Below are 15,206 nucleotides of genomic sequence, written 5' to 3'. Positions count from 1 at the left end.
TTGTGCTCAGGGCTCTGGTCTTCAGCAAAATAGCAGCCTCCTGCAAGAAGAAACTGGTATTACTGGAGGCAATTTACAGCACACATTAACCCCCTGGTTCACATATATGCGGTCGTGCGGGCCACGTTTTGCACAGGCACGAGAGCCCATTCATTTGAATGGACTCCCATGCCCGTGACACACAGGGAAGAAGTCCCTACACTTTTTTGGAAAATGCAGCACGCACGGTGTGGGCGACGGCCCTTTAGAAGTAATGGCACCCACCCGCTGGTCCGCATTTCTCTGTGCGGGTGGTGCGGCTGTACGTATTTTCGTGCGGATCTGCAGCGGCACCACCCACACAGATGTGAACCTAGGATTATTTGGTAATATAATTATATTTAATGTGGAATGTGTGCTCCTTGCTAAAGAACATTATTTTTTACCAAGTTGTTATGGGTAAAATTCTGCTTTAAGCTTGCTAGGGTTTCCCTGTAAAGGGTATGCCACAATTTTTATTATCTGCATTTCTTTTCTGTTATTATTTGTTTTAGTTTAAAGTGTATTTCCATTTTTGCAATCAAAACCCCACTATTTGTTATGTGTTCCCATTCATACGGCAGATGCTTGATGAAGGAGTGCGCCAGTCTACATCGGACCCTGCGCATGCTCAGAAATGCATCGCACTCCTATGATGTCAGACGCCGATGGTCCAGACTCCACAGTGGATCACTGGCGCTCCCCTTCCTTTCCAGTGTGCTCCACTCTACTACAGCTTGCTCTGGTACTCAGACTGTTCGCTCTCCCCACCGCCTTTGGATTTCATACCCGTTTTATTCTATAAAAACTATATGGACTGCATTTTTCATGTGCCTTGTTATATTTTTTGATTATAGAACCCATTCATACAGCATACCTTAGGTAAGTAAGCACAGTGGCTAAGTGGTTAGCATTTCTGCCTGTCTGCAATAGTCCTGTTCATTCAGATCCCAATCATGGAACTACTTGCATGGAGTTTGTGCATGCATGGGTTTTCTCTGGGTGCTCTGGTTTATTTCCACACTCCAAAGACATGCTGGTAGGTTAATTGGCTCTAGTATGTGTATGTATGAATGGACTAATGAATTAAGGACTTTAGACTTTAGATTGTTCCTTTAGGGCAGGGACTGATGTGAATGTACAATATATATGCAGGGCTGGTGCTTACACTAGGCAAACTAGGCAGCTGCCTAGGGCTCACTGCTACCTAGGGGTGCCTGGGCACAGCCCAGGCTAGCACTCTCTGTGTGTGGGATGTCTCCCATCATGAATGATCCTTCAGCTGAGGGGAGGGGAGTAATAAAGGACAGAGGAAGATGCCGGGTGGGCACAGTGTAGCAGCTGTGCTGCTGCTCCTTCCAGTGTTCCTCTCAGACTCAGTCCCTTACTGCAAGCTGGTTGGCAGCTGCTAATCACTGTGGAATACCACCCTTCTCTTCTTACCCTGCGGAGAAAGGTAATGTCTGACTCTGATGTCTCGTGTCTGTGTGAGAGTGATACGGCCAGCCAGCCATCCGGCCATCCATTACATGTGCAATGTCAGTGAGTGATGATATTAACAAAATCCCAATGCCTGCTCTTCTAGTGCTTGCTGGGCCTGCTAATCTGTGTCAGTGTTGGTGGTGGTGTGTTGTGTCAGATCTGTCACTGTGTGGGATCACTCAGTTCAGGTGTTTTCTGTGTGTGTGTGTGTGGGCTGAGCTGCCTGCTGTCACAGCATTTTATCTCTCCTCATTGCCTGGGGAATTCCAGCCTAGGATCTGTCAGAGTGTGGATCCATCATCCTTCACTCACTGCAACTATCACCTTGCCACTGCCAGCCACAGATACAGTCCGTCCGTGACACTGATTTTGTCTTTAATATTGGTGCTGATAGCATTATATGGCACTTATTTTTTTTACAAATTTAAAGAAATTTAGCAGTTTCATGTTTTGTTGTTTTATTATTTTCAACTGTTTTTAAAAATGTAATTTTTTTTTCTTTTTTTGGGGGGGGGATATGCATCTGGTCTTGCCTAGGGTACAAAATAGTCTAGTTCTGGCCCTGTATAGATGTAAATTATTGGTGCTATGTACAAATCTGTAATAAATTATAATCTCATTGTCTTTGTTCCCACACTGCCTGGGGACACTTTGAGCTGTCCCTCATTACCATACAGTGTAGGGGGCCAACTTTGAATTCTTTAACCCTAGGATTGGCTATGTTCAAATCTAGTGTAAAACTGATAATGAAGATCTAACAGCACAGTACAGACGGGGGTAATTATGTATTTCTGGGTTCCTCCCCAACTAAAATGTAGTTTAGGTGTAAAATGTGACAGAAATGAAAAAGCTAAGCATCTTTTTTTTTATAGTTGTGCTATGTGAATGATAACATTAGGTGCTATCCCAATTAGCAAAAGTGGAAATGGACTTTATGATTATTCCTGAAAATAATGTCATATAGAAAATGGGGATGTTAATGAAATTACCTGCCGTGGGTGTCAAATTCTCTTCTTTAATTTATACCTGTAATTTAATTCATTTTAGCAAGGGGTATCCTGACAGCTGGAAAATTTTTTCCAGGACAAAACGTTTAAGGGCTCTTTCAGACGGGACGGACCCATTTAGCGGATCCACTTGCTCAGTGGAGGATCTCTCTGCTGATCAGCACTGAGCAAACAGATGACAGGGCAGACATCGCTCTGCTCGCTCTCCTCAATGGGTGGTCGGATGAAAACAGACTGCCTGTCTGTTTTCATCCGATCCGACAGATGGAAGGGGAATTGGATCCCCATCCATCCCTTTTTGGCGTATCAGATCTGTCTGGATGTCAGCAAGTGTAAATGGACACATGTCCATTAATTCATTGCTCCATAGAGGAGAATGGAGGTTCCGATGGGGTCCGCCTAAAAAATGGGCAAGCGGACCCGATTGGAACGTTCGTGTGAAAGAGCCCTTCGAGAGTCTGATCTAGTATCTTCATGATAAATGCTGTCACTAGAAATTCAGCAGTTGCAATAATAACTATTGTAATAATAAAACAACACTCTGAATTGGTGTTAGAAACTCAGAGAAAACCACAACACAGTTTCAGTTTGCATCTTCAATTTAAAGTACAAATGTAGTCAACTTTATTTTTGTTTTAATCGGATATAGTGGAAAGTGATTAGAACACCTGTCAGGTTTGATATGCTGCTCATGCTCTACATTAGGGAGATGCATTCTCCTTATGAGCCTCACTTAAGCATTTTTCAGTGCGTTTTCCAATTTGCGGAAATGTACTACAGTCCATTTAACATTATATCCATATGGATCTAGTTCACATCTGTGTGTTTTGAGCTGGTCCGTTTTTTTTTTTTGGAAAGGGTCATGGACTTTTTCTCCTTCAGCAGATTGCGTTTTTTGTGCAATAGACTTCAATGAAACTGCACCATAAACACAAGTGTTGTGATTTTTATGTGTTTTGCTTTTTTTTCCCAATAGGAAAGTATTGACTTTGCTGCCACTTTGATGCAACTTTTATGCAACTTTGGATGGGTGTGACTTGGATGAGAATTGTTTTAGCTAATAGGAAAGTATGACATTTGTGTTTATGTAATGTGACTTTGAAGCAATGTTGATGCGACTTTACACTCTCTGGCACTCAAGTAGCATCAAAGTCACATCCAAGTCGAATCCATCCAAAGGTGCATCAAAATCGCAACCAAGTCACACCCAAAGTTGCATCAAACCCACATCCAAGTCAAACCCATCCAAAGTCGCATCCAAGTCACACCCATCCAAATTTGTATCAATGTTGCATCCAAGTCACACCCACCCAAAGTTGCATCAAAGCCGCATCCAAGTCAAAGCCATCCAAAGTTGCAACCAAATTTGTATCAATGTTGCATCCAAGCCACACCCATCCAAAGTTGCACCACAGTTGCATCAAAGCAGCATCCAAGTCGAACCCATCCAAAGTTGCATCAAAGTCACACTCAACCAAAGTGGCATCAAAGTTGCATCCAAGTCACACACAGGGGCGGACTGACCATTTGGAAACTCGGGCACTGCCCGAGGGCCCAGGGTCAGTAGGGGGCCCCATGAGATGCCCCTGGTGCCTTTTACATAGGCTTTTTTGAGTCTGGGCAAGGACACAGGGGCCCCATGATCCCCTATTGCCCGGGGGCCCGATGAGTTGTCGAGTTGGCCCCTGGTCACACCCATCCAAAGTTGCATGAAAGTTGCATCCAAGTCACACCCAAGTCACACCCATCCAAAGTTACATTAAAGTCACACCCATCCAAAAACGCATCAAAGTCTCATCCAGGTCACACCCATTCAATGTTGCACCCATCCAAAGTCATATCAAAGTTGCATCAAAGGCAGCACTTTCCTATTGGCAAAAAAAGTGTAAATGCATCAGAAATTAATCAAAAAGGCGTGTTCAAAAATGCAAAATGCGCTAGAAACAAATCAATCGCAACACACAGAGGGTTGTCCTCAGAACAGAAATAGAGGAGAAATCTTTCAATGGGGACACTAATTCTGGTGACCCTGATGACAACCAGTGATTCCTTCACTTTGGAGGGATTTCCTCTTACTTCCTGTTTTGGCTATGGGACAGGAAGTGAAAGGAAATATCCCCACTGGGTGCACAGATAACAAAAAAAAAACATGACAGAGGTCATAACCCTCCTTTTTTCTATGCAAAATGAGAAAAAAGGTTTTGCCTGTAGTTGTACTTTAGGAAGATAAATAAATTGACAGAAGACAAATAAACAACATTTCCGAAAAATAAAATTACAGATCATACAATCAAACTCAAAACCCAATCGCTTAAGTAACAGAAAAAAAACTATTTAGAATGATGACATTGCTACATTCTCTATGCAGGTTGTCATCTTCCTATTTTAAAGAAATGTATCCATGGCATTCATACAATCTGAGACACCAATGAAATGCGTTTTAATAATGTTACATTTTTTCCTCATAACAATAGTTTAATTGTTAAATACATACTAGATAATACCACCAAGGCTCCTTTCAGATGGGGCAGATCCGCCAGCGTGATCCGCCTGCTCAGCGAGGGATCTTTCTGCTGATTCCCACTGAGCAGGCGGATGACAGGTCTCTGCTGGTACAGAGCGGACACAGACACTGCAGGACGGTCAGGTGGAAATGGACGGCCTGTCTGTTTCCACCTGATTGTCATCTCATCCGATCTGGTCAGATGGACAGATGGGGAAGACTATTGTCCGCTGACACCCAATGGTCCATAGAAGTCTATGGATGGTTGTGCCACCTGAAAAACTGACAGGCGGACCTCATTGGTCCGCTTGTGTGAAAGGGGCCTTAAATTGAATTTATTATGCATACCATTTATTTTTAAGACATCCCAAAAATGGTCAAAACTTTGTCATTTTAATGGCACAATTTATACAAAAACTATTATTTGTCTGCTTCTAGATGTTGCCATGACCAGGACAGCACTGATATTTTTACTATTTTCCTTACTTGCACTCGTTGTGCTAAAGTCTAGGGTTGCCATCTCATCCCTTTAAAACCAAACACATATTAATTACACAGGTTCTGTGGCTGATTAACCCCTAGACGCCGAGCAGCCGCATATTTGCGTGCCATTAGAAAATACATATGTGCTGAGAGTGCACACCCTGTGCGCTCTCAGAACATATGTCCGTGACTCACGAAAAGGTTCCGATCTCCCCTTGCGATAGGGACCATTTCCGTTCATGTGACCGCCGTGACAGCGAATCACGGCGGTCACATGACCCTAAAACCCCACCTGCCTCTTGGCTTCTAAAACTCTTAAAGGGCCTGGAGGCGCCGGCGCAAAGGGGTTAAGGTGGTAATTAAACGCACTTAGAGCCTTATCTGCATTAAATTATCCTCAGAACCTGTGTAATTAATATGTGTTCAATTTTAAAGGGATGAGGTGGCAACTGTATGCTAAACCCTTGGAGTCCAAGGACCTGATCCCAGATCTGGTAAGTCACCCCATAACAGGAACTGCAGAGATCTAGCACCGGACCTCTTGTGTACTCTAACCTGTAAAGGTGTTTAAGGCTCAATTCACACCTATGCAGTTTGCTTTTTCTCCAGTTTACTGTGCTTTTCGCAGTTCATTTGCATTTTTACCGCACTTTACGTATTGTTCAGCTATTTTGTTTTTTGTTAAAGTGGAATTTTTTTTGTTGTTGAGCAGAATAAAATTGCAAAAGGCAGCAAGTATGCACTACTATGCATTTCAGCAGCTCCTCCATTGAACTTCATTGATTGTTGTAGCAAAAACGCTGCTTATTGCTTTTAAAAAAGTCCCTGACCCTTTCCAAAAATGCAGTAGCTGAAAAAAGCATAGATGTGAACATGTTCCATAGGAAACCATGTTATATGGACTGTAGTGCTTTTCTACAAAAAGCAAAAAAGCACTAAAAAACGCATTGGTGTGAACGGAACCCAAAGCATCACCTGTAGAGATTTTTAAGCACCATCGTTTGGTGCCATTCCATGGGTGTACACTATTTTAAAGTGTGACATGTTAGGTATTTATTTACTCAGCATAACATCATGTTTTATATTTTACCAAAAAATTCGATATTATATGGTGTTGCAATGCAATAAAATTATTAAAATGTATTTTTAATTTTTTTTAATTGTGTTTGAAAAACCACTAAGCAAATGCTGTGTGGCATAAAAAAAATTGCAACACCCATCATTTTATTCTCTAGGGCCTCTGCAAAAAAATATAATGTTTGGGGGTTCTAAGTAATATTCTTGCAAACAAATGTAGATTTTTACATGTATGTGAGAAGTGTCAGAATTGACCTGGTAGGCAAGTTGTTAATGATTGACGGCTTGGAAATGATGATCATCCTTGATTGAATGACTTTTAATTATATCAGTCATATTTATATTGTGTTTGTTGTAGCCTTGATAAAGAGGGAGGTTTTTCTGACAAAATGTGTTGACTGTTTGTTAATATAAACTAATAAATGCATTTGGACTTCTGTATCCTTTAGACTGGTGTTCCTTCCATTAGTGTGTTTTTTTCTGGTAGCCTGTTGGGGTACCCACTGGAGGGTAGTAGTTTTGTCTGTTGTGAGCCTCTTGAATAGGTTATTTTTATGCTATATTGACATACAAAGACAAGCACAGCAGATGAGTAGCTTACCAGTGGCGGTAGAGGTGATTTCCCAGCTGTGTTGTCCTGCACTGTGTCCATAGATTTTCCCTTTCTGGCTTGATGGATCAAATTGATGGGAAAACCCAAACCTAGGTGTTTCAATAATGTTGACTGCTGAAGCTGAACTGAAAAATTAGATCTATGTGTTATACAAACATGCAGGGAGAGCAATACTATATTGCAATAAAATACATGTATTGGATACAATAGCGTATAGGATTCAAAGTTGCTTTAACTAGCTGGGTCTTTCTAATACAACTGATCTGTCTTAAGATCTATATGCTTTGAAATGTAATTCTTGTTTCTGATGGATATACATTATATTGCCAAAAGTCTTAGGACACCCCTCCAAATCATTGGATTCAGGTATTCCAATGGCCACAGGTATATAAAATCAAGCACCTAGGCATGCAGACTGCTTCTACAAACATTTGTGAAAGAATGGGTCGCTCTCAGGAGCTCATGAATTCAAATGTGGTACTGTGATAGGTTGCCAACTGTGCAATAAGTTCATCCATGACATTTCCTGGCTACTAAATATTCCGTGGTTAACTGTTAGTGGTATTATAATAAAGTGGAAGAAACTGGGAACAATAGCAACTCAGCCACAAAATGGTAGGCCATGTAAAATGACAGAGCGGGGTCAGCACATGGGGAAGTGCACAGTGCGCAGAAGTCTCCAACTGTCTGCAGAGTCAATAGCTAAAGACCTCCAAACTTCGTATGGCCTTCAGATTAACACAACAACAGTGCGTAGAGAACTTCATGGAATGGATTTCCATGGCCGAGCAGCTGCATCCAAGCCTTACATCACCAAATGCAATGCAAAATGTCAGATGCAGTGGCGTAAAGCACACTGCCACTGGACTCCAGAGCAGTGGAGACATCTTCTCTGGAGTGATGAATCACGCATATCTGTCTGACAATCTGATGGACGTGTCTGGGTTTGGCGGTTGCCAGAAGAATGGTACTTGCCTGACTGCATTGTGCCAAGTATAAAGTTTGGTGGAGGGGGGATTATACTGTGGGGTTGTTTTTCAGGGGTTGGGCTGGGCTTCTTAGTTCTAGTGAAGGGAACTCTTAAGGCATCAGCATAGCAAGACATTTTGGACAATTTCATGCTCCCAACTTTGTGGGAACAGTTTGGGGATGGCCCCTTCCTGTCCCAACATGACTGCGCACCAGTACAAAAAGCAATGTACATAAAGACATGGATGAGCGAGTTTGGGGTGGAGGAGCTTGACTGGCCTGCACAGAGTCCTGACCTCAACCCGATAGAACACCTTTTGGGTAGCCTGCAGTGTGCTTCAGTCAGCTGATCGGTGAGGGTGGTAGACAGCAGGCAGCTGTATTCACGTGGGCTATGCTGGTGGAGGAAACACCATAGAGAGGAGCAGTCCGGACAGATCATACAGGTTATATATATTCATTAAATCATTCCGGATTGTCAGGCATTTCCAAGCATCTGTCAGTCCCTCCCCAAGGCAAACCCTGGTGACTTCTGCAGTATTTGAGAGGCTGGTTCCCCTTGCTGGTGAGAGAGTGTATCCCTGGTACCTGGAGACCCTGATGGTGTGCTACCTGCTTAGCTGACGCTGGACAGATGACCCCCACTGTGTTCCATTTCCCAGATGTTGATGACCAGGAGTTGGTCTTGAATCACTCAAATGCGCACTAAATTGCGCTTTCTGGTTAGTGCAATCCACACTCATCACCTTTTAAAGAACATGGACACGGATTGTCACCATCTACTAATATTGTTAGCTTGCCTTGCATTCTGTTGTTACCATCACTATATGCACTTTATTACGCCAACTTTGGACGTTTGTACGTGTCACTATTTGTAACGCCACTGAGCGTCATTTTATATAACGTATATCTATACGGCATTGTAGCTGCATTGACCGTATTGCATGGTCACTTATCATATGAGTTTGATGATTGATAGCTTTTATACTTACAGTTTTCAACTAGCGCTGCATGTTTATATATTTTATGATTTTAGAGGGTTTTGGAGGTTTTACCTTTCATGCTAGCTGCTTTGTATACAAGTCCATCCAGCGCTCATTCATATATTCATTTTTATCACCTTTGGGTTGAATTTGAGAGGAGACTGCAAACCAGGCCTTCCCGTCCCACATCACAAATGCACTTCTGGAGGAATGGTCAAACATTTCCATAGACATACTCCTAAACCTTGTGGACAGCCTTCCCAGAAGAGTTGAAGCTGTTATAGCTGCAAAGGGCGGGCTAACTCAATATTGAACCCTATGAACTAAGACTGGGATGCCATTAAAGTATATGTGTGTGTAAAGACAGGCGTCCCAATACTTTTGGTAATATAGTGTATGTATGCCACAGGGAAAGACAGTGAGAGAAAATCCCTCTAATGGGGTTATATGTGGATCAGAACCTGACTGAAACAGTTAAATCTTCTCCACTCTATCAAAAAAATTTGGATTGTCTCAGACTTGATTCATATTTTTCAGCACATAGCTGACTTCCTGCCTGTTAATGCCACAGATGTGTTTTGACAGCTGTCACAGAACAATAGGCTACAGAGCAAACTTCCATCAGTAACTCTGCTTCTGCCACATCCATATTGTCAGCAAAGTCATGGCTAATGTTCTTTCTTTTTACATTTAGAATGGCGGCAGCCCTATCCATTCCTGCCCCTTCCTCTCAAAACGTATCTAAAGTTTGGTAAGCTAAATGCAAATTAGCCTAGACCATTGTTAAGATTCTATCACCTGGATATACAGTATGTGGAAACCTGGATTCATTTTGCAGTATAATGGTATATTTAAAACGGCACATCCGAAAAATCACTCCTACTTTACTCCAGCCTGCTTGACTACTCTGATTTTAAAGTGACAGTTTTGCTTTCAGAGCTTGACAGGACCATCCAACACTTGTATTTATTTATTTATTGTACCAGAGCCCTGTGCACTACATTCATGTTTCTAATCACCCTATGTAAGGGTTCTCTTGTGTGAACAGATTTAATACATGTGGCATGTATGTGTGCATATGTTCTTGCCTGTATACAAGGCGAGAGAGGGGTCAACAGTTATACTGGTCAAAGGAGGGAAAATCCCAGTTCCAAAAGCAGAAGTGGCAAACTTTCAAGTTGCTAATGAGACATGAGTTGGAAACCTTTACAAAAATCAGTGTAAACTTGTACAGTATGTTAGTGTATAGTACAAGGTTTTCATTTTCATTCTCTTCATTCTTCACCCTTTTGAAGAAACAATTTTAGCTATAAAAAGGATTCACAATGTTGGAAAGTGAGATTGTACCCTAGCCAGCATGTGTCCTTAAAGTTTAAATAAACCCTAACAATAAACTTACACTCACCAGCCACTTTATTAGGTACATCTTGCCAGTGCCAAGAAAATATCCCCCACACCATTACACCACCAGCAGTCTGAACTGTTGATGCAAGACAGGATGGATCAATGCTTTCATTTGTTTCCACCAAATTCTGACCCTACAAACTGAATGTCACAGCTGAAATCGAGACTCGTCAGATCATGTTCTTAGCTGACAAGAGTGGCACCCAGTGTGGTCTTCTGCTGCTGTAGCCCATCTGCTCCAAGGTTCAACATGTTGTGTGTTCAGAGATGGTACTCTGCATACCTTGGTTGTAATGAGTGGTTATTTGATTTACTGTTGCCTTTCTATCAGCTCGAACTAGTCTGCCCATTCTCCTCTGACATCAACAAGGCATTTTCATCCACATAACTGACGCTCACTGGATATTTTCTCTTTTTCGGACGATTTTCTGTAAACCTTGGGAGATGGTTGAAAATCCCAGTAGATCAGCAGTTCTTGAAATACTCAGACCAGCCCATCTGGCACCAACAACCATACCACGTTCACAGCCACTTAAATCCCCTTTCTTCCCCATTCTGATGCTCAGTTTGAACTTCAGCAAGTTTTCTTCACCACCTCTAGTTGCCTAAATGTATTGATTTTCTGCCCAGTGATTGGCTGATTAGCAATTTGTGTTACCAAGCACTTGAACAGGTATACCTAATAAAGTGGCTGGTGGGTGTTTATTTTATACAGGTGCTTATATAGCACCAACAATTTATACAGCACTTTACATATATATATATATAAATTGTACACAGAGGCATCCCTAGGGTTGGTGTCACCCAGTGCGGTAACACGTGGTGTCACTCCTCCAGAGAGGAAGGAGCGGTGCTGGTGTAGCGGTAAAATAAGTATCCCGTGAAGATATGTATCCCCTCAAGCAACTGTGCATGTGCCGGTTGAACCTCTACGGGGTTAACTGATCTTGCAACCCACAGTGATCCGCGGGATCATCTTCAGTGGTTTACAGCCTGTAAGGGGTTAACTGTGACAGCTCTGTGCTAAAGTCGGAGATCGGCTTCTTCGGCCTGAAACCGACACATGTGCAGTTGCTTCAGGGGATACATATCTTCACAGGATACTCATTTTACTGCTACACTGGGGGCAGTTGTCACTGTGCTGGGAATCCGGGATCACCCCAATAACTGGCCAGGACCTTCACAGAGCCCAGAAGTTCTGCTGGCATCCTGCTCCTGCACCCCCTGTCATGGTGTAACCCGGTGCGGCCTGCACCCCCTTAGGGACTCCACTGATTGTACATTCACATCAGTCCCTGCCAAGGAGCTTACAGTCTAAGGTCCTCAACTCACATTCATGCATACACACACTAGGGCCAGGTTAGACAGAAGCCAATTAACCAACCAGCCTGTCTTTGGAATTTGGGAGGAAACTCACACAGACACAGGGTGATCATGCAAACTCCAGGTATGTTGTGATTCAAACCAACAACCCTAGTACTGCCAGTGGAAGTGCTAACCACTCAGTCACTATGCTGCCTTTTACTTGTTTGCTCTCTTATGGTCAGTTAAATATACCAATTAAAGGGTTTTTGTTATACAGTATGTGTTCCATAAGAGCAATAAATAACTGTTGATCCTGCCAGAAATCTGATCAGGTGACAACTTTCTGTACCCTGCCTGTGGTGCACTGTTATCAGTTACAATAGATTAGAGCGAGTATCATGAACCTGGTAGCAGAGACTGAAATGATGAGGAAGGCCCCTCTTACACCTCTGACGCGAGCCCCTGGTAGTGTAAACAGAAGGTGCAGGAGTGCTGAGTGGCGCGAGTGCCTGCACGTCTTGCTAGCAACAGACGCTGTGAAGGTGAAGTCGTCAGGGGTCTTCAGTTAAGGCAGGAAGACCGGCAGGCAACTGGGCAGTGGACTGAAGTATACTGGGACTGGCAACAGCAGGCAGATGAGATGGTTGCTGGTAGCAGATTGTAGATCAGCAGGGACAGCAGGGTGGTAGGCAAGTACTGGTGACAGCAGACAAAGTAGGAAAGTCTGGTACGTCAGGTCATACATGGGCAGGACGAATCAGGTACAGGGGCACATGCAGGAGCGTGGTCAGGGTACAAGCTGGGTCTGGACCCAACCAATGAAGCAGAAGCCAGTAGAGAATCTTGGATCAGTGTAAGTACAGAATGTATGTGTCTACCAAGTGGAAGCTGGAAATCACTGTAGTTGTCACTGCTACTACAGTGATTGCCAGTAGCTTCTGAGTCCAACTCTGAGTTGCCGCCCTGTTACTTACTGAACACAGAAGCTCACTTGCGCAGCACATGTATAATTCAGAGGACGTGCATTTTCTTAATGAATACAAAGAGTTCTCTGAATTCCTAAGGTGGAAATTTTGAAGTCACCACCCACCTTGTGTAATCAGAGAAAGCTTTATAAAAGCATTGACTACTACAGTGATTTCCAGCATCCACTGAGATCTTCCAGGTATGTTACTTGCTACATTGGAAAGATGTAATAATGCAAAAATATCCATATCTAAACTTCAGCTTTAACGGTTTCCGAAATACTGCTACAGGGCAGCACAGGTGTGCAAAATCACGTGTATATATATATATGTGATTTTGCAGTTCCGCATGCATGCGCCCTACCCGCGCACCGTTCACAGCCTCGGCTGTTGATCACTGAGTCCCGGCTGGTGATTCCCCACCGGCACCGGGCGAACTCTGAGGATTTCCAATGGGGGAGAGCCCTGAATATAAACAATACAGATCTCTCCTCTGTCAGCTCCTGTGCACTGCTTTGTATGGCTCTGCTATGCAGAACCATACAAAGCAGTGTGCTTACAGTGTAAAGCACACACACAGCACAAATAGTAAAAAAAGCACACTGTTAACCCTTTGATCACCCACATGTTAACCCCTTCCTGCCCAGTGCCATTAGTTGTATGTCAGTGCTTTTTAGCACTGATTACTGTATTGGGATGTCAGTGACACCAAGTCAGTTCCCCCCAGTGTCAGAATGCCCACTGCAGTCCTGCTATAAGTCACTGATTGCTGCCATTACTAGTGAAAAAAAAATTCCAGTGTATATATACCGCCATTTGTAAACATTATAACGTTCACGTAAACCAATTAATTTACATGTATTGGGATTTTTTTTTTTAGCAAAGACGTAGCAGAATACGTTTGGCCTAAAGTTATGACAAAATTTGATTTTTTTCATTTTTTAAATGGAAATGTTTAATAGCAAAAAGTAAAAAAATATAGTTTTTCTTTCAAAACTGTCAGTCTTTTTTTGATTATAGCGCAAAAAATAAAAACGCACTGGTGATCAAATACCACCAAAAGAAAGCTTTATTTGTGGGAAAAAAGGACGTAAATTTAATTTGGGTACAGCGATGGCCTGGTCAGAAAGGGGGGTAAATCTTCTGGAGGGCAAGTGGTTAATGAGCTTTATTTATTACTTATTCCCCAGCCAGGCCTGGACTGGAAATGTGATAAGTGGACTGGTGTGTTGGAGGATGCAGGGAAACCGCTCAGATACTATACATTTCCAATTAGTTTTCTGAATGCAGTTTTTTGTGATAATGGTAAACAGGACCGAAAGGATCTCCATAATGGGGGCACAGATAGAAATAAAAACCTGACAGTTGTTCTAGTTCTTCTCCACTCTATCCAAAACTAAAAAAGAAAAAAATGTGTTTAGTCATAATTTAGTAGCTACATAAAACATTGTTTTATTTTAATATTCAAGTGATCCCTCTGGCAGTACCGTTGATAAAATTTTCCACACCCTCAAAATTTGAATGACGTTTTCACGTTTGTCATGCAGAAACTTTTTTGCATTGCAATAATCACCCAAAACTTCAAAACTGAATTTTAAGAGGTTAGTAGCACTGTTATTTGATAGCTTATTAAGGGCTCGTTCACACTTGACTTTATTTCTAACTCTTGCCAAAAGCCCCTATAGTGTTTCACAGGCACTAGGCAGGCGTTTGGGACGCTTCCCAAATGCTCTATGCTCGGTTTTGAGGCATTTGCCAAGCATTAAAGCTGCACCACAAACACCTATAATGAAGTTAAATGGTATTAACGCTCCGCAACCGACTTGCAACCGTGTTGCAAATGCCTGCCAGGCGTTTGAGGAGCGGCACCATAGACTTGAATGGGAGGCTTCAACTCCTGACTGGACAATAGGCGTCTATTTTGCTAATGCTTCAGTGTGAACAGCACTGTGTGCTGCCATGTGCAGAATTTTCACAGGCGTTTGAGAAGCGTTAAAAATGCTTCTCAAATGCCTGTCTGATGCCTGCTGACAAAACTTGTGTGAACGTAGCCTAATGCAGGCCAAAGATGGGTCGAAAATCGGCCAATTTTTCAGCCGAAAATAAAATCGGCCGATTTTCGGATCGTTAGTGGGCTATTTGTTTGGCCGTTTTTCGGTATTTTGGCAGATTTTTTTTATCGGTAAAGTTGGGAAGAAAAAAAAAAAAAAAAAAAAAAAAAAAAAAAAAAAAAAATCGGCCGATTTTGCCGATCGGCCAATTTTCGCAGCAATGATGGGCAAATCGGCCGATTTTTTACCGATAAAAAATCTGCGCATGAGCCGTGACCTGCAAGAGGAAGACAAAAAGAAGGAAAAGAAGAAGAGGAAGAAGAAGAGGATGATGATGAAGAAGTAG

The 15,206-nt window shown here is 42.5% G+C and overlaps 1 protein-coding gene across 1 annotated transcript in view; it reads right to left on the bottom strand.

Moving 5' to 3' along the window:
* The window catches only part of IL12A (interleukin 12A), a 40,513-nt gene extending 38,973 nt beyond the window's left edge, over positions 1-1,540 (bottom strand). Inside the window, exon 1 of the mRNA XM_089675665.1 lies at positions 1,462-1,540. Coding sequence (XP_089531791.1) covers positions 1,462-1,540 — 79 coding nt within the window. The remainder of the gene's footprint in view (positions 1-1,461) is intronic.
* Positions 1,541-15,206: the final 13,666 nt, after the last annotated feature.

The sequence above is a fragment of the Staurois parvus genome, unplaced genomic scaffold, assembly GCF_062004578.1.
Source record: "Staurois parvus isolate SC_StPar_1 unplaced genomic scaffold, SC_StPar_1.0 ptg000155l, whole genome shotgun sequence".
NCBI lineage: Eukaryota > Metazoa > Chordata > Amphibia > Anura > Ranidae > Staurois > Staurois parvus.
Note: the sequence above shows the minus strand (reverse complement) of the source record. Positions and strands in the feature narration are given on the sequence as shown.